This window comes from Leuciscus leuciscus (assembly GCF_965113295.1).
Source record: "Leuciscus leuciscus genome assembly, chromosome: 19".
NCBI classification, from domain to species: Eukaryota; Metazoa; Chordata; class Actinopteri; order Cypriniformes; family Leuciscidae; genus Leuciscus; species Leuciscus leuciscus.
In genome coordinates, this window is record NC_138743.1 from 16,370,804 (window position 1) to 16,393,984 (window position 23,181).

General features: G+C 38.3%; 1 protein-coding gene across 4 annotated transcripts in view; it reads right to left on the bottom strand.

The window, feature by feature from the left end:
* The window catches only part of nrxn3b (neurexin 3b), a 494,879-nt gene that overhangs the window by 15,934 nt on the left and 455,764 nt on the right, over positions 1–23,181 (bottom strand). For 2 of the 4 annotated variants that reach the window (XM_082148443.1, XM_082148445.1), the window contains one exon: positions 856–934. In XM_082148443.1, the coding sequence (XP_082004569.1) occupies positions 856–934 (79 nt within the window). Of the gene's footprint in view, positions 1–855; positions 938–23,181 lie in introns of all 4 variants that reach the window. The other 2 variants (XM_082148442.1, XM_082148444.1) reach the window with 1 other exon arrangement.

Below are 23,181 nucleotides of genomic sequence, written 5' to 3' on the forward strand. Positions count from 1 at the left end.
TAGACAAATCAGTCCACAAGCTATTTGGATTCAGTACAACAGTGGTCCCAAAAAGTGTTTGGACACTTAATTCACACCTTAAAATGTATGAATATCACAGCAAAATAGATTACAAAATATCAAAGCAAGTGACATTTATTTAAAGACCAACACTTTTCAGGCAAACAATAATGTTGTTAAAAATTATTCAATAGATATACTGTTCAAAATTTTTAAAACGTAGATGCACAGAATGCATTCTTGTGTTCAATTACATTTTGTTCTCTGTCAAATTTCTCTTAAAATCTTAACTTGAAAGCAAATCTATATACATATATCAGAGTCAAATATTTACAGTATCAATGCAATTCATAGTGATTTATTTGATAAATTAATCAGCATTTTATGTATCATACCAACTATTGAAATAATGATAGCCTCAAGTATAATTAATTAACAGACACTTTCTGAAAGTCAGACATTAGTAGAACATGTCCACAGTTGATGTTTTGGAGTCAAGTGACTTAAAAATTAAAAGTGTCTTAAAGGTTATCACAAAAAGTTTCTCCTAAGAAAAGATCTAGCATAATTTGTTTGCAGATGCCATTTGCTTTGTTATTTTATATTCAAACCAATTCAGCATACAGACATTTAATATGACTTAAGTGTCCAAATACATTTTGGGACCACTGAATATCACTATAGATATATGCTTTTGATTGCTTTTGAGCTTACTTTAAAAAAAAAAGACTTTTAGTGACACTTTTGAAGTTACACTGGGTTCTTATGGGGCTGATGCTTTGAGAGGGAGAACTCAAATATAAGAGAGTGAGAGACCAAGTTTAAGCAAGCACAACCATAACACACCCATCCCACCTGTGTGTCCCCCGTCACACTCCTCCAGATCCTCGTCGTCGCTGGAACATTCTGCGGAGGACACAATGTCATCCGTCGTCTGCTGGATCAGCAAGAGGCGTGTGGAGACAAAACAAACAGAACAAACATTTAAGTGATGCCAAATCTACCAACACAAAAAGGATCATGGAGCAAGCATTATATTCTACTTCTCTCCCCTATTTCTCAAGGGCAGCAGACTGGATGGGGACTGAAATGTCAGGTTTGTTTTTCTCTTTGGGTTTATTTATGGTGGCTGACTCTTCATACTTCGTCTACCATCTCCAGCTTCTGGAGGGCTGTCACAGATAATCACTGTCTCTGGATGCTTCCTTCTGCTGGCCCATCAGCACCTTCCTCTATCCCACAATCCTGATTTATGAACACACTTGTTCCCGCCTTCTTGCTCTCCCCCCCAGCCCAGGCGCTCTGACGGTGTTGTATTTCACCCCACATGCACTGTTAATCAGAGTGGATCGGTGCCGCGATAAAATAAGCCCTGTCACAAAGCAAGGGTTATGAAATCATAGCACTGATTGAGTTTGCAGTGCCTGGTGAGAGGACGAGCTTTAACTATTATTGAGTTTGACAGGCTAATGAAACAGAGTTCGGCTGAAGCCAGGAAAAGTGGCTACTAGGCGTACTAGGGTGGAGAGGATGCTCTATGGAGAAGGACATTTGTACTAATGTGCTCATAGTTTGAGTGAGATACACTTTCAACGGGATTAGCACAGATTATTATCTCAGACACTCTTCATTGATCTTGTGTTAAGAGTATACAATTATTTAAATAAGTATGGCAGTGAGCCAGGCTGCTAAAAATAGGCAACCAGAATATATTGTTTGGGATGCTGGTATGCTAGTGTCCCTGCAATCTTATTATCTTAACGTAATTTATCCATGTGGTATCACATTACTACCAATGAATCATATTTCAGGGTAATAATTAGGTTTAAGTTTCTGAACTTTGCATTCTAATCAAAGAACTGGCACCGTGTGTGATTTTCCACCTCTCAGAATGTTTTAGATGTCCCTCTAATTAAAACAACTGATCAAGTCAACTTAAAACAAAAGTCAACAAAAGTTGAAAATGTATGAGTCAACAATCAACTTAAAGCAACTCATTAGCTTGGTATGGAGACATCAAAAAAATTCTGGGAGGTGCAATCTCAACTGGAGCTGAGCTGCTCTATGATCTGGGTCTGGATTCACAAAACATTTCTTAAGAACTTAAGAAATTTCTTAAGATAAATTCTAAAAAGGTTGTAAGAATGCTCTTAAGTGCAATTTGTCAGAAATTCTTAAGAACTTCTTAACAAGAAAACAACAGGCTTTGCTATTAACTGATTGATGACGGTTATTCTCAATGAAAAACAGCTCAAAGACAGTGTTTTGTGCTGACTACAGATAACAGTCATAATCATATACAATAAGCATGCACACTTTCCGTTGAGACCGTCAAGGGAGTCTGGCACTCTGTCGTGTTTTTATCTGTGTGTTCTGTTGAATTAATTTGCTCTCCATCTTTGTATGAACGCTTTCATATGTTGAATGCTTCTGAAAATTGAGTCATCATTGTAAAATAATAACTGACATCCCTATTTGACTCATTTTTGTAGAATTCAGCAAAAACTCACATCACGCATATTCATGGCCGATCATTGTTCACATTATCGGTCATTGGTGTCACTTCAGTTTACTCATGTGCTCATATTTGTAAAATATTAGAATAAATAATCCAATAAATTCATTAAACAAACCTTTGTAGGCCGCTGTCGGTAGCCTAAAAGAGGCCTAGAAATAGGGTTTTGTTCCGACAAACGGGGCACTAATTTTTCTTTTGCTCAATATGTTCAACGTTAATAAAAGGTATCCAAGCAAAAAGTTCTCCACGCATTATCCTGCAGTTAATGAGAAATTCTAATTTATTGGCGCACTATATTGACTGCGTATTGAGACATGTAAAACTGTTGAGCTAGATTTTCAACCAATCAGCATCGAAAATGTAAGTAGGTCACAGCCGAAATCAAGCCAATATCACTACGCACATGTAAACATGGAGGAGGACGTAAGCAAGCGCATCTTCATCTGATAGCGGCGATCAAGCTCGATTAACACCCGTAAAGTGTATTCTTCATGTCGGAAAAGATGGTGGGAAAGGTCCGCAGCCCTTTACTGAAGTCCGATGGGAAAAAAATCAAGCATAGGAATGGCTCAAAACGTCGGACACTACGGAGCTAATGTTAGCTATTGCTAATAAACATGTTGCCCTCCTGGACAAACCGGTCTCTGATGTCCCAACAACTAGGGGTTTCACCCGGTTGCAAAAAAAAACTTGCATCACAATAAGTGTATTGTGATTGTCAAAACATTTTAGTAACTAAACCGAATTGTATTAGGTTTAGTGACAACATGTTACAATGTTTATATGGTACAATTTCTGGTAAGCTAGGGTTTTTTTTAATTTTTTTTATACAAATTTCTTGAAACAAATTTCACGATTTCAATTCAATTCTTGTGATTTGATTTAATATTGACTCATTTGAATAAATATTAGGTACACAAGATAGGCGTAAATTTTTCTCAAGAAAAAAAAAATACATAGGCTACATACAGACAACACTATCAGCTGGTAGTATTATTTAAGGTAAAAAATAACTCAGATTAAATATAATGCGTTTTTTATTATAATAACAACTTTATTTAATGATATAAGTACAAATATAATAAATATGTAATATAGTACACATATTTAGCAAAATACTTTTTCTAGCCAACTAACGTGCCTATATTATGGTAATTAAATGGCTTTCCTGAGGTAAATGTTATGTGACATAATTGTTCTCCAGCTGTTTTATTGACCCCTTTGTTTGATTGATTGATCGATATTATGTATGAAGAATATACATTTCGGTAAGCTGTACTGTTTCTTTCAACATTGTTCATTCGTGTTTATTTACTATTAGCTAGTAGAGATGATCGGGTCACGTGCCGCTAGGGATCAATTACAAACACCAAAACGGTATTTATTGTTTGAATTTCATAATAAAATTGACAGAATCTGAGAGCTGAGATTTTTTTCATATCATAACTAACCTGCTCTGTCAAGTCTGTCGGTCTCCGTGTCCTCTTTGCTTCGCGATTTTTCTGTGCGTGAGAAAATGGGTGTGTGACGTGAGAGCGTGTGAAAAGTGTCAATTGCGTGAGTCTCACGGTGAATGCGTGAGAGTTGGCAGCTCTGGTATTATATTTTGACTTAATTCTATTTGTTATTCAGATTTTACCTCAAATATTACCTTTGAATTGGAACATGAGAAGTAATTGGGATGTTAATGCTACTGTAGAAGTTTTCTTGATAATCTTATGTTTACTGTCCCTAGATAGCAACTTCAGGTATCACACATTTCAAACTGGTTTATTTTGTACTTCAAGTGGTAATTCTGCATTTTTGGGTTTATATGATAAACAGGTTTGAAAGTGCAAAATTCCCTATGTTTTCCCTTTTTTTTTAAATGGGCACCTTTAGCATAATTTTTATCAAAAACTGCAAGGTTGTGTGTGGAGAACTTTTTCCTAAGGAATCTCTATATATTTCTGATGTTAAAAAAGTAGGTAGTGCCCCACTTGGTGGGACGAAACCCTATTTCTAGGCCTCTTTTAGGCTACCGACAGCGGCCTATTTCTCTCTCTCTCACACACACACACACACACACACACACACACACACACACACACACTAACCCGACCCCTAAACCTACCCATCACACACATACACACAAGTCAAGCGTCTATAAAACGCCGATAGCAGGCCGGGTGAAACCCGTAGTTGTTGGGACATCAGAGACCGGTTTGTCCAGGAGGGCAACATGTTTATTAGCAATGGCTAACGTTAGCTCCGTAGTGTCCGACGTTTTGAGCCATTCCTATGCTTGATATTTTCCCATCGGACTTCAGTAAAGGGCTGCGGACCTTTCCCACCATCTTTTCCGACATGAAGAATACACTTTACGGGTGTTAATCGAGCTTGATCGCCGCTATCAGATGAAGATGCGCTGCTTACGTCCTCCTACATGTTTACATGTGCGTAGTGATATTGGCTTGATTTCGGCTGTGACCTACTTACATTTTCGATGCTGATTGGTTGAAAATCTAGCTCAACAGTTTTACATGTCTCAATACGCAGTCAATATAGTGCGCCAATAAATTACAATTTCTCATTAACTGCAGGATCATGCGTGGAGAACTTTTTGCTTGGATACCTTTTATTAACGTTGAACATATTGAGCAAAAGAAAAATTAGTGCCCCGTTTGTCGGAACGAAACTGAACGATACAGCTCACGTACAGCGGCCTATTGGGGATTGTTGGAGGTTATCCTATCTTTAAGAGATTATTTGTGATTATTTTTAAGAACATTGATTTCAGGAATTCAAAGGTTTTGTCTTTAGGACAATCTTAAGAAAAAAAGATAAGAACATTCTTAGGAAATGTTTTTGGGAAATCAAAATATTCTTAACTTTACTCTTAAATTAGAAAACAAGAAGAATATAGCTCATGAATCCGGTCTCAGGATCATTGAGATTGGCAGTTCGGACTAGAAATACTATTTAGGGTAGGGGTTCGAATTTAGGGTCGGAGGTCGGGTGAGATTATGTGTAAAGATGAGGGTTAGGATTAGGCTTGGGTTGTTTTAGTGCCATGACACACCAAGCTGACGGTTGGCTGTCCGTGAGCGTCTGTCATACTCGTGTTCCACACGTCAGCTCTAGTCAGACTCACGTCGATGGGAGTTCGCCCGATTCAGCATGTTGAATCATCGTCAGGCCCGTCGGTGAGAGAGGTCACTCTGATTGGCTGTTCATTTAGTGAATGAGTCTAACACACGAGAATAAAAGCCAACATGATGAAAGCAAGCATAGCTGACTCTTTGTAATATGGCACATGGTCTTAGAGCTCAAAAATGAATTCACTGTAAAAAAAAAATACATCCCCAAGTCAAAAGTTTCAAGTGACCGATAACATCTAAATTTTTCAATTAGTCTGACGTATTATTTCTCATTGAGCCAATGTTAACAGACTATTGCAACAAGAATTTCACTTGGGCTAATTGAAAAATGTAGATGTTATCGGTCCCTTGAAATTTTTGATTTGGGAGGGTTACAAATTTTTTACAGTGTTGGGGCTCAGGTCAGGAAGCAGACAGACTGGCAAAACCGACCGGCTGCTAGCCGTCTCACGTCACCAAGTTCAGATAAATCCCATCACATAGAGCCTCTTTCACCTATATCATCATATAGAGACTGTGTCTGTTCCCCGAATTAGGAAATACAAAAAACTTCCAAACCCATCTAAGGTTAAAAATGTAATTGATGTTCAACAAATAAAAAACAGATATAATACAAATGAGCAAATGATAAAGCTTGGGTTGCTGAATATTCGATCCCTTACTTCAAAAGCACTTATTGTTAATGATATGATTACAGACTATAACCTAGATGTGCTGTGTTTGACAGAAACCTGGCTAAAACCAGACGATTACATTACTTTAAATGAGTACACCCCGCAAGATTACTGTTATAAACATGAACCTCGTCTGAAAGGCAAAGGTTCTCCCCCTGTTGCTGTAATTTATAGTAATATTTTCAAAATTACTTAGAAGTCTAGTTTCAAATATAATTATTTTGAAGTGTTGGTGCTTAATGTAACAATATATAGTGTAAATGATAAATCACGTTTGAGATTTGTGCTGGCTACTGTATACAGGCCACCAGGGCACCATACAGACTTTATCAAAGAATTTACTGACTTTCTATCAGAGTTAGTACTGGCAGCAGATAAAGTCCTAATTGTTGGTGATTTTAATATACATGTAGATAACGAAAAGATCATTATCTATTCTCGTGTAAACTTAATTTAGCCAAGGCTGCAAAGCCGACTCCATATTACAAATATGTTAGACCTATCACTTCTGCCACTAAAGATTGCTTTATTAATAATCTTCCTGATCAATTTCATCATCTCAGCATCCCAGATAGCTTAGAAGAATTCAATATTGTGACAGAAAATTTTAACTCTCTCTTTTCCAGCACTTTAGACACCGTTGCTCTGTTGCGCTTAAAGAAGATTAAAGAAAATAGTCCATTGCTGTGGTACAACGAGCACACTCAGGCCCTTAAGAGAGCAGCCATAAAAATGGAGCGCAACTGGAAGAAAACAAAACTAGAGGTATTTCGCATTTCATGGAAGGAGAGCTCGATTGCATACAGAGAGACCTTAAAAGCTGCTAGATCTGCTTATTTTTCAACCCTATTAGAAGAAAATAAACAAAATCCTAGGTGTTTATTTGAAACGGTGACTAAACTAATGAATAATAAAGCTTCAAGTCCAGAAGTTTCCAAGCAGCACAGCAGTAATGACTTTATGAACTTCTTCACTTTTAAAATTGATAATATCAGGGAGAAAATTATAACTATGCAACCGTCTACTACAGTATCGCATCAGGGAGTGCATTGTAGTCTCCCTAAGGCAAAATACGATTCATTCATTGCTATAGGAGAGGAAGAATTTGCTAAACTCGTTAAATCATCTAAATCGACAACATGTATGTTAGACCCTATACCGACTAAGCTACTGAAAGAGATGCTTCCAGAGGTCATAGATCCTCTTCTTAATATCATTAATTCATCTTTGTCATTAGGATACGTACCAAAAACGTTTAAGCTGGCTATGATTAAACCGCTTGTTAAAAAACACAACTTGATCGTACATAATTAGTCAATTACAGGCCAATCTCGAATCTACCTTTTCTGTCAAAGATACTAGAAAAGGCAGTATCCTCACAACTATGTTGCTTTTTAGAAAGAAATGATATCTGCGAGGATTTACAGTCAGGATTTAGACCGTACCATAGTACTGAGACAGCTCTCATTAGAGTTACAAATGATTTGCTCTTATCATCCGATCGTGGTTGTATCTCTCTATTAGTGTTACTCGATCTTAGTGCTGCATTTGATACTATTGACCACAACATTCTTTTAAATAGACTCGAAAATGATGTTGACATTAGTTGAATTGCATTAGCATGGTTCAAATCATACTTATCTGACCGTTATCAGTTTGTAGCAGTAAATGAAGAGATGTCTTATCAATCAAAAGTTCAGTATGGTGTACCACAAGGCTCAGTACTAGGACCGTTGCTGTTCACACAGGTGCAGAATGCATGTGGTAGTTGGCAGTCAGTTGTAGTTTTTGCAGTGTGTTCAAGCGCTTAAGGCTAGAATTTAAGGTGGCATCTTTTGCGTCAATAATAATTGATTTCTGTCTGATGTTAGGGCTAGTGTTTGACCAGTAATTGTTTGAAAATACTTTTTTCCAGCAGATGATTGTGCTGATCAGTGAGATTCACAAGCTAAGGGCAAAAGATCAGCCATGACAAGCATTGAAATTCATCCTAAAATAAACGTTCATGGTGGTGTCATAATGGTGCTGGATAACAGCAGACCGATCCAGCCAAGCGACAGTTACTGTAATACAGATGTGAGCAGATGTGGCATTGATGGAGCTCCTCAAGACCAGAGGGTTCTCACCCCCTACATTTCCTCAATGCTGTTCACTACAGTTTCCCGGAGTGTGAAATCACAGAAGAGACTTGACAGATGTGTTTGTGCATGACCAGCTGCAGAAGTGGTGTCAGAGGACAGGCTAGTCCAGACCATAACAGCTCAGAAATGGTTTTCTGCCAGCACAGAGCACCATAGAGATGCCACTAATGTCCCATCTACTGTCTGTGACTACAGAGAACTACTCTGCTGTAGCACAACAAATCCTATTGAAAGTAAAGTGTATACTTAACAATAATTTATTAAAAACAATTTTGTGTTAATGTTTAAGTCTACAGTTTAGCAGAACAGACGTCTGCATCCTAACTGACATGGTAACATAATAAGTGATTGATCTGAAACATCATCATAAAAGTACACATACTTACTGTATAGAAATAATTCCTCAAGTAAACGTAAAAGTAAAAATGCTAATAATTACTTGAGTTAGAGTAAAAAAGTATCCAATGAAAAGTATCTTGCTTCAGTGCAAGCAAGATTATGAAGATGGTGAAGTTAATGAAACATGCATCACTATAGGGTGTTTTTTCCCTTTTATGACATTGGGCCCTTTCTTGCACCCAGCGCAATTGACTTTGTACACCGATGCATGTATCATTCCTATTTTGCACCCGCGCAAAGCGGACTTTTCCCTCCACAGACGCATGTCGGTTAACTAAGAAATACACTTGCGCTCCCCGGGGCGGTTCAGCGCAAAGAGGAGGCGTGTTCCGGCGCAAACGTTCCCTCATGCTATTTTGCAGGTTTAGAAAACAATTCCGCCAATGACCGAAAAAAAAACAGTTTAAAGTCAGTGGATGCGTGTGCACAACGCGCATATACTTTTATTCTCTCATCTACACACAGACGCAGCAGTTATCATTTTTGCAAATCATACATTATTACGATAGATAGATAGATATACAGTTTATTATAAAAGCGATTTAGCTTACACATTTACCCAAATTATCATACGCCTGTTTAACCGAAGTTAATTTGGGTGTGTTTCTCCATTAGGCCGCTGTCGGTAGCCTAAAAGAGGCCTAGAAATAGGGTTTCGTTCCGACAAACGAGGCACTAATTTTTCTTTTGCTCAATATGTTCAACGTTAATAAAAGGTATCCAAGCAAAAAGTTCTCCACGCATTATCCTGCAGTTAATGAGAAATTGTAATTTATTGGCGCACTATATTGACTGCGTATTGAGACATGTAAAACGGTTGAGCTAGATTTTCAACCAATCAGCATCGAAAATGTAAGTAGGTCACAGCCGAAATCAAGCCAATATCACTACGCACATGTAAACATGGAGGAGGACGTAAGCAGCGCATCTTCATCTGATAGCGGCGATCAAGCTCGATTAACACCCGTAAATTGTATTCTTCATGTCGGAAAAGATGGTGGGAAAGGTCCGCAGCCCTTTACTGAAGTCCGATGGGAAAAAAGCAAGCATAGGAATGGCTCAAAACGTTGGACACTACGGAGCTAACGTTAGCTATTGCTAATAAACATGTTGCCCTCCTGGACAAACCGGTCTCTGATGTCCCAACAACTACGGGTTTCACCCGGCCTGCTATCTGCGTTTTATAGACGCTTGACTTGTGTGTATGTGTGTGATGGGTAGGTTTAGGGGTCGGGTTAGTGTGTGTGTGTGTGTGTGTGTGTGTGTGTGTGTGTATGTGAGAGAGAGAGAGAGAGAGAGAGATAGGCCGCTGTCGGTAGCCTAAAAGAGCCGAATTACCACTTGAAGTACAAAATAAACCAGTTTGAAATGTGTGATATACCTGAAGTTGCTATCTAGGGACAGTTAACATGATAAGATTATCAAGAAAACTTATACTGTAGCATTAACATCCCAATTACTTCTCATATTCCAATTATAGGTAATATTTTAGGTAAAATCTGAATAACAAATATAGAATTAAGTCAAAATATAATAACAGAGCTGCCAACTCTCACGCATTCTCACGCCACACATCCATTTTCTCACGCACAGAAAAATCGCGAAGCAAAGAGGACACGGAGACCGACAGACTTGACAGAGCAGGTTAGTTATGATATGAAAAAAATCTCAGCTCTCAGATTCTGTAAATTTTATTACGAAATTCAAACAATAAATACCGTTTTGGTGTTTGTAATTGATCCCTAGCGGCACGTGACCCGATCATCTCTACTAGCTAATAGTAAATAAACACGAATGAACAATGTTGAAAGAAACAGTACAGCTTACCGAAATGTATATTCTTCATACATAATATCGATCAATCAATCAAACAAAGGGGTCAATAAAACAGCTGGAGAACAATTATGTCACATAACATTTACCTCAGGAAAGCCATTTAATGACCATAATATAGGCACGTTAGTTGGCTAGAAAAAGCATTTTGCTAAATATGTGTACTATATTACATATTTATTATATTTGTACTTATATCATTAAATAAAGTTGTTATTATAATAAAAAACGCATTATATTTGATCTGAGTTATTTTTTACCTTAAATAATACTACCAGCTGATAGGGCTGTCTGTCTGTAGCCTATGTATTTTTTTTTTCTTGAGAAAAATTAACGCCTATCTTGTGTACCTAATATTTATCCAAATGAGTCAATATTAAATCAAATCACAAGAATTGAATTGAAATCGTGAAATTTGTTTCAAGAAAAAAAAAAAAAAAAAAAAAAACCTAGCTTACCAGAAATTGTACCATATAAACATTGTAACATGTTGTCACTAAACCTAATACAATTCATAGTTCAAAAATTTTCATAATGTCTTCTTAATGATTAAATTTGGATAGTTTTTCTTCTAAAAAGACAAAAAAAGTTCAGGTGGAGAAAAAACCTTTTTCTTATTCCCATAAGGTAAAGAAAAAAGGTGTTTTCTCCACCTGAACTTTTTTGTCTTTTTAGAAGAAAAACTATCCAAATCTAATACAATTCAGTTTAGTTACTAAAATGTTTTGACAATCACAATACACTTATTGTGATGCAAGTTTTTTTACAACCCCCCCCCCCCCCCCCCCCCCAAAATCTCACTCCAAGTTAAACTCAAAAGTATACAAAAAAAAAAACACTTTTAAAAATAACACATATAATGGTGGATTGTTCATTTGCATACACGAGCAGTAACTGCACTACATGTACATATTCACAGGAATGATTATTGTAAACAAGATGTAATTTTTATTTATTTATTTACCTACCCACCTCTCTCTCTCTCTCTCACACACACACACACACACACACACACACACACACACACACACACACACACACACTAACCCGACCCCTAAACCTACCCATCACACACATACACACAAGTCAAGCGTTTTTTGTCTATAAAACGCCGATAGCAGGCCGGGTGAAACCCGTAGTTGTTGGGACATCAGAGACCGGTTTGTCCAGGAGGGCAACATGTTTATTAGCAATAGCTAACGTTAGCTCCGTAGCGTCCGACGTTTTGAGCCATTCCTATGCTTGATTTTTTCCCATCGGACTTCAGTAAAGGGCTGCGGACCTTTCCCACCATCTTTTCCGACATGAAGAATACACTTTACGGGTGTTAATCGAGCTTGATCGCCGCTATCAGATGAAGATGCGCTGCTTACGTCCTCCTCCATGTTTACATGTGCGTAGTGATATTGGCTTGATTTCGGCTGTGACCTACTTACATTTTCGATGCTGATTGGTTGAAAATCTAGCTCAACCGTTTTACATGTCTCAATACGCAGTCAATATAGTGTGCCAATAAATTACAATTTCTCATTAACTGCAGGGTAATGCGTGGAGAACTTTTTGCTTGGATACCTTTTATTAACGTTGAACATATTGAGCAAAAGAAAAATTAGTGCCCCGTTTGTCGGAACGAAACTGAACGATACAGCTCACGTACAGCGGCCTACATCCCCAACGTCCCTGACGAGAACGTCGGTCTCCTCGGCTGTGAACCGCTCCTGGCACGCGCCTGGCAAATCCGCCGTTTTAATAGGAATCCGCTATAGAACAAGCCCGCCTGCTCTTAAAGGGAATGTGAGATGACGCTCTGATTGGTTTATTTCACGTTACACCCAAACCACACCTTTGAATAATGAAGCTACTTCAGACCAACCCATTTTAGATTTGCGTCGGGCGCAAGAGTCATTTATCCCGCCGGTATAATAGCAACAGCGCCCAAGACCCGCCCACAAAGTTACTTGCGTTTTGCACTTGATACTTGCGTTTCAGATCGTTAAAATAGGGCCCCATATGTGAGAGGTGGTCCATACGCGCTATACTTTTTCAAAATAAACAGTACCATGGTACTTAACCTCCTGGGGTCGGCTGTATCGCCGGCGATACCAGCTCGCTTTTTTTTTTATCAGTTCAAAAGAGATTCATTTTGCTCTGTTGACTTTGATATTAAAAACAAGTTTCATACATCAATCGATTCTGTTAAATGTGTATTATTTTTGTGTATACTCACAATAAAAACAAAGTGTTGTGCTTTTCGCCAAATAAAGAAAAATAAACACGAAGCGAGTTCTGCCTTCTCTCTGTCAGTGAAGTCCATTCTGAAACGCGTCCGAAAATGAACAATAACTCAGCGAATACTCAGTCAAACAGGCATACAGACACACAGGCATGAAGCTTGAATTCTCTTCTTTTAAATGAAGTAATTTATATATAAAAAAAATATTCTCTGTTTATGTAATCTTTATGAAAAGAGAGAGATGTCAGTCGTTCTCATCTCAGCTCATTACGTTTTAATCTGCCCCGCCCACGGAGAGCGCGCGCTATTCAAACGCAAATGACTGAGACGATCCCATACAAACTGTGAACGCCCAAAACACATCAAGTTTAATCAGATCATTGTACTTGTTTACACTGTCTCGCAGCGCTGTGAGGAATAATAATAATGGAAAATGTACCTCAGAAGTGCTGGTATTTCGAGGAGCAACGGATGGAATACTGTAGTAAGTTTTTTTTCATTCTCAAGTAAATCGCGTTTCTGTGTGAATGAATGAACGGCAGAGATGCGCTATTTACCAAAACTCGCAAAAAGACGGTTTAAATTTGAATTGCGTTTCTGTGTGTGAATGAATGATCTGCTTTTAGCAAACTATTTTGCTATACTGAGTAAAAATCGACTGAAATATGTTGAAATTAAATGTATTTGTATAAGCAACGTATTAAACTGCAAATTAACATTTATATTCCTTATAATAAAAAACGAAAGACCTATGTTACAGACAAATGAAAGACAACATTTCGTTGATTAGTTTTGGATAGATTACACATTTTTACTGTAAAATATCTGCCACCTCAAATAAGCTTTTGTTTGCCAATTTTTGCTAATATGTTAAATATAGTATGTTTTGTCAATGTAGGCTATATTCGAAGTAATGAATCCTTAACTTTGAAATATGTATGATAAAATGTATACTTTAGTTTTTACAAAGAAAGATTACACTTCAATTGTTGTTGTAATTGTAACCTTTTTAATAAAAAAAATATATTTACAAGGTAGATGTAAACACATTTTAAAAGGTAAACATAAGCCTTTTCTTTAAATAATTTTTATTGTGTTTTATTATTGACAAATTTGGGGAGAGGATACATATTCCAAAACTGAAAATACAGTATGAGAATTAACTGCACAATTACTAGACATGTTTTCCTTGGATATTATACAATTTGCAAGCAAAATTTGTAAAAAAAAAAAAAAAATTGACATGCTTCCAACTGTGAACCAATTTGGTAGAATATATATATATATATATATAGCCTATATATTGCTCTTGCATTCTTTCTTGTGGCTATAGGTGACACACCTGAATGAATGGCTCATTAAGTATGCGGGCCCCATTGTCTCCTCAGGTGTGAATCACTAAATATGCATGATGGTGTTGAATTGTTGACGCCCCTTGCGCATAATCCCTTTACAAACTTGTGTTTTACAAGATTTAAATCAATGTATTGTGTTATGTGAATGATAAGGGCAGGGTGATTTTCACATCATTTTGAAGAAAAAACTCTAGGCAACGACATCCATTAGTCAAAAGTCTTATTGTCACATATTTAGTATGTGTTTTGTGGCCTTATTTCAGAAACTTTAGTTTTTAGTTTTTTCAATAACCATGCATAAACATTATTCTCTCAAAAATACAAACATGTACATGCATGTTGCTCACATATTATGGTAGCCCTGTTTGTGCTAAATAGAGTGTAATTATACCTTTGCCATTAAAGGGTTAGTTCACCCAAAAATGAAAATTCTGTCAGTAATTACTCACCCTCATGTTGTTCCAATCATGTAAGACTTTCGTTCATCTTCGGATCACAAATTAAGATATTTTTTATTAAATCTGAGAGCTATCTCACTCCTCCATAGGCTTCCAGAGGGACCGAAACTCGCCGGCCCAGAAAGTCAGTGAAGAAAATGTTGAAATAGTCCAAGTGACTATAGTGGCTCTACATTAAGTTTATCATGCGACGACAATACTTTTTGTGCAAAAAACAACAAAAATAACGACTTTATTCAACTATTAGTGTTCTTCAATGTGGGCCTCTGACGAGAGTTCACGGGAGCGCCACGACGCATGCGCGAGAACTGAGATTATGGCGTTCTTCTTCTACTACTACTTGTTACTGGCTGCTCACTCCTTAGGAGTATTATCGCCATCTACTGTACAAGATGACGTCCCGACATTGCCGGGAGCGCAAAACGGTCTGTTTACAAGCAGATGAAGACGCGCGCTGTATGTAAAACTGTATTCGTAAATATATCCGCAGATTTCGATGTAGATGAAGATTTGAATTTTTTTAACCAACCATACTTATTCGAACCAGAATACACAGACATTGAACTACAAGAGATGGAAGATGCTTCTGAGAGCATTGGACAGCTGATGGTGTAAATGTAATCAGTGCCAAGCGATGCCTACTGAGGCCATCCTTAAAAATATTTTGGTTTGCCGTAACAGCCAAAAAAAACCAAAAAAAAAACAGACCTGCTTGTAAACAGACCGTTTTGCGCTCCCGGCAATGTCGGGACGTCATCTTGTACAGTAGATGGCGATAATACTCCTAAGGAGTGAGCAGCCAGTAACAAGTAGTAGTAGAAGAAGAACGCCATAATCTCAGTTCTCGCGCATGCGTCGTGGCGCTCCCGTGAACTCTCGTCAGAGGCCCACATTGAAGAACACTAATAGTTGAATAAAGTCGTTATTTCTGTTGTTTTTTCGCACATAAAGTATTGTCGTCGCATGATAAACTTAATGTAGAGCCACTGTAGTCACTTGGACTATTTCAACATTTTCTTCACCGACTTTCTGGGCCGGCGAGTTTCGGTCCCTCTGGAAGCCTATGGAGGAGTGAGATAGCTCTCAGATTTAATAAAAAATATCTTAATTTGTGATCCGAAGATGAACGAAAGTCTTACATGGTTGGAACAACATGAAGGTAATTACTGACAAAATTTTCATTTTTGGGTGAACTAACCCTTTAATATGCTTATAAGCAACTGAAAAAAGCACAAATGTCAGGGCATGTCAGAACATCTCAAGGACCCCAAAAACCCCTCAGACCCCAGAGGGTTAAAGCCTTTAAAGGTATTGATAATGTACATTATAGTGCGTTCTATCTATTCATAAATAATTGTAACCAAAGTTAAATAGAATTTTAATATTTGCAGATTCCTTCTTACATCTAAAATTAGTTGTTTGTCATGTGTTTTAATACATTTTCCTTTCTAAAGGCATAACTATGAATAGATATGTACTATAATGTATTATAATTATGGTTACAATTATTCATGAGGCCATACAATGCAGCTTGAGGTGCATTACAAGGCATTATACTTAAAGCCTTTATATATAATGCATTTTAATATTACAGATGTTACCGATTACTGAATCCATGTAAAATGCAAATTTTGCTATTCAAATAGTATATGCAATACTTCATATATAAATAAAATAATACTATAGAACTAGAATGTACATTTCCTGAAGAAAATGTGAAGTGGTGCTTGCAGTGGCAAAACTCACCACTGGACAGATGCTAACACAATTAAAATGTTGTGATACCATGATATACCACATTCCAGCATGATTTACTATGATTAACATGTTGTTAGAATGATGCTAGCAAGATTTGCATGTTGTTAGCATGATTAGCATGTTGGTAGCATGAAGCTAACATGATTAGCATGCTGCTAGCATGCTTTTAACAAGATGTTAACATGATTAGCATTTTGCTAGCATGTTTTTAGCTAGATGCTAAAATGATTAGCATGTTACTAGCATTATGCTAGCTTGATTAGCATTTTGCTAGCATAATGCTAACATGATTAGCATGTTGCTAGCATGATGCTAGCATGATGCTAGCTTGATTAGCATGTTGGTAACATGATGCTAACATGATTAGCATGAGGCTAGCATTATTAGCATTTTGCTAGCTTGATTAGCATGTTGCTAGCATGATGCTAGCTTTATTAGCATGTTGTTAGCATGATTAGCATGTTGGTAGCATGATGCTAGCAAGATGCTGTTGCCAGGTGGTTGCTAGGGTGTTATGAGTGGTTGCTAGGCAGTTGCTATGGTATTCTGGGTGGTTGCTAGGGCATTGCTAGGCAGTTGGTAGGGTGTTCTGGGTGGTTGCTAGGCGGTTGCTAGGGAATTCTTGGTGGTTGCTAGGGCATTGCTAGGTGGTTGCTAGGGTGTTCTGGGTGGTTGCTATGGTGTTGCTAGGCAGTTGCTAAGGTGTTCTGGGTGGTTGCTAGGCAGTTGCTATGGTATTATGGGTGGTTGCTAGGGCGTTGCTAGGCAGTTGCTAGGGTGTTATGGGTGGTTGCTAGGCAGTTGCTATGGTATTCTGGGTGGTTGCTAGGGCATTGCTAGGCAGTTGCTAGGGTGTTCTGGGTGGTTGCTAGGGTGTTATGGGTGGTTGCTAGGCAGTTGCTATGGTGTTCTGGGTGGTTACTAGAGCGTTTCTAGACGTTGCTAGGGTGTTCAGGGTGGTTGCTAGGTATTTTTGATAGTTGCTATGGTGTTACTAGGTGGTTGGTAGTTGTCAAAGATGGTTACTATGGAGTTTTTATAGAGTTTTTAAAATCTGTAATAACGAGTGCCTTCAGTAGATGGCCGAATAGGCACAAGCATGGAGCGATATCGCAAGGCTACGAGTGTGATATTGCTTTAAAAAGTAAAAAAAAAAAAAAAAAAATTTAATTTATTGGTTTAGGGTGGTTGCTAGGGAGCTCTTAGTGGTTGCTAGGGTGCTGTAACTGGTTGCTAGGGTGTGGCTATGAAGATTTTAGGCCATTACTTATTGGTTGCTTGATAATATAAATCCTCTGAGGGAGAGAGAGAGGGAGAGACGCAGGGGTGTCAGGCCCTTTGTGTCTGTGTGTGTGAAAACGTCGGTTTGGATATGAATTTTTTAGAATGCCCAATGTTAAGTCAATGGGACTTTTTTGGCCGCTTTTTCGTCCGCTGTGCGAACATCGTACACCCGATCGCTTAGAAAAGTCATAGCACACCTCTCCTCAATGAGCCGGTCGATTTGACACCTCACTCAGGGGTCTGTGACAAACGGTGCGGGGCGAGTTACGCGCCAAACTTTGTGTGGAATAAGTATGAGCAATAACAATAGTGTTGCTTTGAAAAAGCACCACTAATAAGTATGAGCAATAACAATAGTGTTGCTTTGAAAAGCACCGCTAATAACATAAGATAAACAGATCGTCCCAATGTCATTACATACCCTAACATACATTTGGAATAATAAGACAATGTCAAAAGAAAGTAAACCTGCAAAGATTTGAACTCAAAAGTAAAGGGAATGCTTCGTGGACATCAAGCAAACTTAATTCAGACTACCTCCTGAGAACATCTGCAGTGCTCACATTTACAACACAATTCTTCCAAAATGAAATGGGGAAGGTGTCGGGGAATAACACTGAATTTACAGCATGTTTGACAATGATGAGTCTGTTTTCGCAGTGACATCAAATCTACAGTCCCTAGCTGGCGTATTTTACAAAAAACGATTTCACAGCTGGCTAAATCCAATTTTGTCACAAAATCTCCATGCCATACAAAAACTTATTTTGGGAGCAGAATATTCCCTTTCTTGTGTGGAAATGGCGGAAATCCATGCATTTCCCCATTCTCTCGCAGAACTGAGGAAGTCATGAGGGACTAGACTCGAGGTGTTCTAGAACGTTCTGAGCTTGCTGGAGTGATGGAGTTTACGCAACGCCACGGCTAAGAGGTCATGTCATTTCTAATAGCTGTAAAGGCCTGTAATAGGGGGACCCTGGCGAGTACAGTGTCATCAGTGTGTCAAAAATATTCAGCTATTTCTTTAACGCCAGTGTCTACTAGAAGCCGAAGCCCAGGATGATGAGTGGGTGGAGGATATAGCAATGTGAAAAGCCAGACACTCTTGTGCCTCGTTTCCTCAATTCATTCAGTCTGTTTCAAATGTTCACTTTTAACTCTACAATCTGAAAAACTTCCAGAAACAAATATCCATTCTCACTCAACTGCTCTGTCATTTCCAACAAGATAGCAATCTCAGCGCCGGAAGCACTTTTTTCGATCGGGTCACTTCTGATCTGCATTATCGTGTCAGATCTTGGCTTTGACAGAGGGACACAAGAAAAGCTTGTATTACAAAGAATCGATGGTGTCAGGCTGTATCCCTGTCAAAGGCCTGCCACACGTCTTTCTGCTCAAACGTCTCTTCTGGGACATTCAGAAAAAATAGCAAGATCAGAATGATATGCATTGTTGTCTGGCTAATGTCACCTTCACTGAGTGTCCAACAGGAGTTTGAACACTGTATGGTAGACGTGATGAAGCGTTGTATCGTATCCTTTAGGAGTCTAAGCAATGTTCCCTGGTTCCAACGAAACACTGTCTACTTGATAAAAGAAAATAAATGAAAATAAATCAGCTGCATTGCAGAATTCATTCTTCATTCTTCAACCCTAAACATATTTTGCCTGGATAAGATCTAATATTGATATTTGTGGAGTTTGGTCATGATGCATTTGTCTTCTAAAAGTCAGCATTATTTTCTGCTTTCTGGATGGAAGAGCCAGAGAAAAATAATACCTGCAATTTCCAGGTGAAGGCGTTCATGAAATTCCAACTCCAAACCAATCAGATACAATCTGCTATATCAAGATTTTTTCATTCATAAAAAACAACAACATCAGAAACAAAACAGCAAAAGATATTATGACTTGTTTTTCAGAAAATATATATTAAAGTAAGCTTTTCTTCTTAACAGAAGAAAAGTGGCCAGTGGTTCTCAAACCTTTTTGGTCATGCCCCCTTTGAACATTTAAAAAACATCTGACTCCACACACCTCATTTCACAAAAAAAAGATAAAAACGGAAATATTTTTTTTAAATGGAAAACCGTGCAATGAAAAACCCCTGCAATAGTTTCACTTTGTAATGTCACTGAATCATTGAGAAATATAACAGTAAGAGAGAATAATAGTAGATCAGAACTTAACTTTTAATCTAAATAAATATATATATTTTTTAACATTTCAACGATGCTTTGGATGAACAATACATAATTAGTGGCTACAGTGAGCTCTTTTGACAGCACCTCAGAAGTCAGTTTTCAGTGTTCACAATAGCAGCGTGTGATTCCGTCCACTGAAGAGGCTTTTCTATGTTGAGCAACTTCTATGTTGGGCTTGTTCAGACGGTGACAAGTCAACGGTCTGAAGAAGAACGATTCAGTGGAATCGGCGTTCGGTGCCGCTGTATAAAGGCAGAGCGCCAACTGCTATTCGTTTACGCACTTGAATGCCATTGCAACGGCTGTTTTTTTCCCCCACTGCCTTAGGGAAATAGATTTTTTTCTCATTTGAATCATTTAAATTAAAGGACAAGTTCGGTATTTTACACTTAAAGCCCTGTTTTCAGATCGTTTCTGATGAAATAGAACGGTTAAGATTGAAATTTGGACACATGCTGCTGGCCCGAGAATTTTCGGTTTCTGTGGTAGCACCCCCCCACCTCCACAATGGCTGCATAGGTGCACTGGAACAATCCTTCCTAAAACGCATTAAACTTTCGTTTACAAAGACATGAAACTCACCGAGTGGTCAGGGGTGTTCACTGATATGCTCATACAAAAATTGCTGCAAAAGATGCTTTCCAACAGGTGTTTTACCATTCGTTGTAAAACTGTGGACCTATTTTTCCAAACGCCTCACATCCGTACATTCTTCTGTTGAGAGCTTGAATAATAGACACTCCAGCCCGGCGGCGGAGTAATACCGTACCTCACAGCACATCCAATACAAGTCAATGGAGTTGGACAAAAACTACGATAAAACCTGTTGGAAAGCATCTTTTGCAGCGATTTTTGTGTGAGCATATCAGTGAACACCCCTGACAACTCGGTGAGTTTCACGTCTTTTTAAACGAAAGTTTAATGCGTTTTAGGAAGGATTGTTCCAGTGCACCTATGCAGCCATTGTGGAGGTGGGGGTGCTACCACAGAAACGGAAAATTCTCGGGCCAGCAGCATGTGTCCAAATTTCAATCTTAACCATTCTATTTCATCAGAAACAATCTGAAAACAGGGCTTTAAGTGTAAAATACCAAACTTGTCCTTTAACAAACTAATATGTTCAGTGCCGGAAAATGTACCATTTAGAATAAAAAGCATGAAGATGCTCCCCTAGTCTCGCATAGCCAGACCATCCGACTGACGGCACTCAGTGGTAGCTTTCCATTGGTCAAGGATCGGCCAAGAGTAACATGTAAAGCAACCAATCACAGTTCGTTTTGTTTCGCGTCATGTTTAGGGGCGTGTAATGCAAAAGTCTCCTGGAAATCAATTCAAATTCAAATTCAACCAATCAAATGACGAAGTGTTTCTCATTTTGTTTGCCTTGTGCATCAGACGTTCAGTCAATGGTCCATGAACGTGACTGAAACTACTGCTCCCCTAACCCCACCTCTAAACCGAAACCTCAGGTCATACGAAAAAGTGCAAATGAGGGTATACGAATTCATATGAATTTGCCAAAATGTAATTGTAATGAGACTGTGTTGTGCAATGCCTGTGCACTCATGTTCATTGTTTAATTATATGGTCAGGGTATCATTAATTTCACCTAGGTAATAGAGAGCAAAATAGAAAGTAAAAAAAAAGATTTGATTTCTAGGGACGTGAAGTGTATCTGTGCACCTTTTTTCATTCACCATTCACAGTACACGCCTGCGACTCCCCTCTAATTGTTCCAAGCCGTTGCGGGCAGTTTCAAACAGGGCCATTTATCTTCCAGGGCAAAGGAAATGGTCTTTGGCCTTGATCTTTAATCACTCCCCTGCTGCAGTGTGCAAGGTCATCAGAGAAGTGGTGACAAACAGTCCTACAGAACTGCCCTCGTTGCGCTGAGACTCACTGACTAAAATTAGAGAGCGACACAAGCCAAACAGGATGTTTCAATTACATCCCGAGATCAGGACGGGAAAAAATGAAGCATCCAGTTACTGTGTGTGGCTCTGTGTGTAATGGAGACGCAAAGGGAAGTCTGGACGGAGACCCACATGACAGAGAGAGGACCGAGAGGACCAGAGGACACAGAGGATTGGGATCCACAAGGATTATAGTGAAGTCTGTAATCCCAGAAGAAGAGATTTGACCGATTTCTTTGCTAATGCTGAACTCTGGGTGATCAATTTGAGATTTGAGACACAAAATAGAAGGATGAGCAGATGATCATTTGACTGTGAAACACTCAGAGGAAATCAACTGCTAATGTCATTGTACAGATTACTTTAAATTAATAGTTTACTATTTACTCATATATTCCAAACCCATATTACTTTCTTTTGAGGGACACAAAAGACAAGAAAATGCAGAGTGTCTGAAATGCTCTTTTACAATCAATGAAATGAGCTTTCAATTTTCAAACCATAAAAGTAGACAATGCTAGTCATCTTGTTTTTAGAGCCATAATTTTTTAAACAAAATCTAATCTTCCTTAATTGAGACAAACACCATGTAAATCCGAACATGAACGCAAATGCTCTTTTAGTTGAAAAAAGCGTCTCTTTGATTAGCAGAAAGAAGCTGACATCCGCGAGATTCCGAACCATTGTCCAGACAGCAGCCGTGTTAAGATAATAAATCACCCTTGAGATGTTTCATTACAGCATCAGAAAGAGACGGCAGTGTGTTTACCCTTTGCTTATATACTTGCTGTCATCCTCTCACTGGCTAGAGTGGCTAAATGTGAGCAGTGCTGATTTGAATACTGATCTTGCAGGGAGTCTGAGCTCAAAGAGGCTTTTATAGAGCACAAAGTGAGATTCAGCTTTCTACGGCTGACAATCACATCTACTCCCAACTGACCCACAAAAAAGCCCATACTGAAACTGAAGGACATTGTCAATATTAATAATACACCATTTTTGTTGTTAAAGAGGTCGTATAATGCGATTTTAAGTGAATTATTTTAATTATTGGTTGTTATAGAATAGGTTAACATGCTTTAATGTTCAAAAAACACAATATTTTTTCACATACTGAAAATTATTGCTGCTCCTCAATTCCTAGTCTGTCTGAAACGCACTGATTTCTACAAAGCCTCTCCTTCCGAAATACTCAGAGATTGGTCAGCTGACCCAGTGTGTTGTGATTGGCCTAAAACCTCAAGCGTGTGTCGGAAATGTAACATCCCTTTC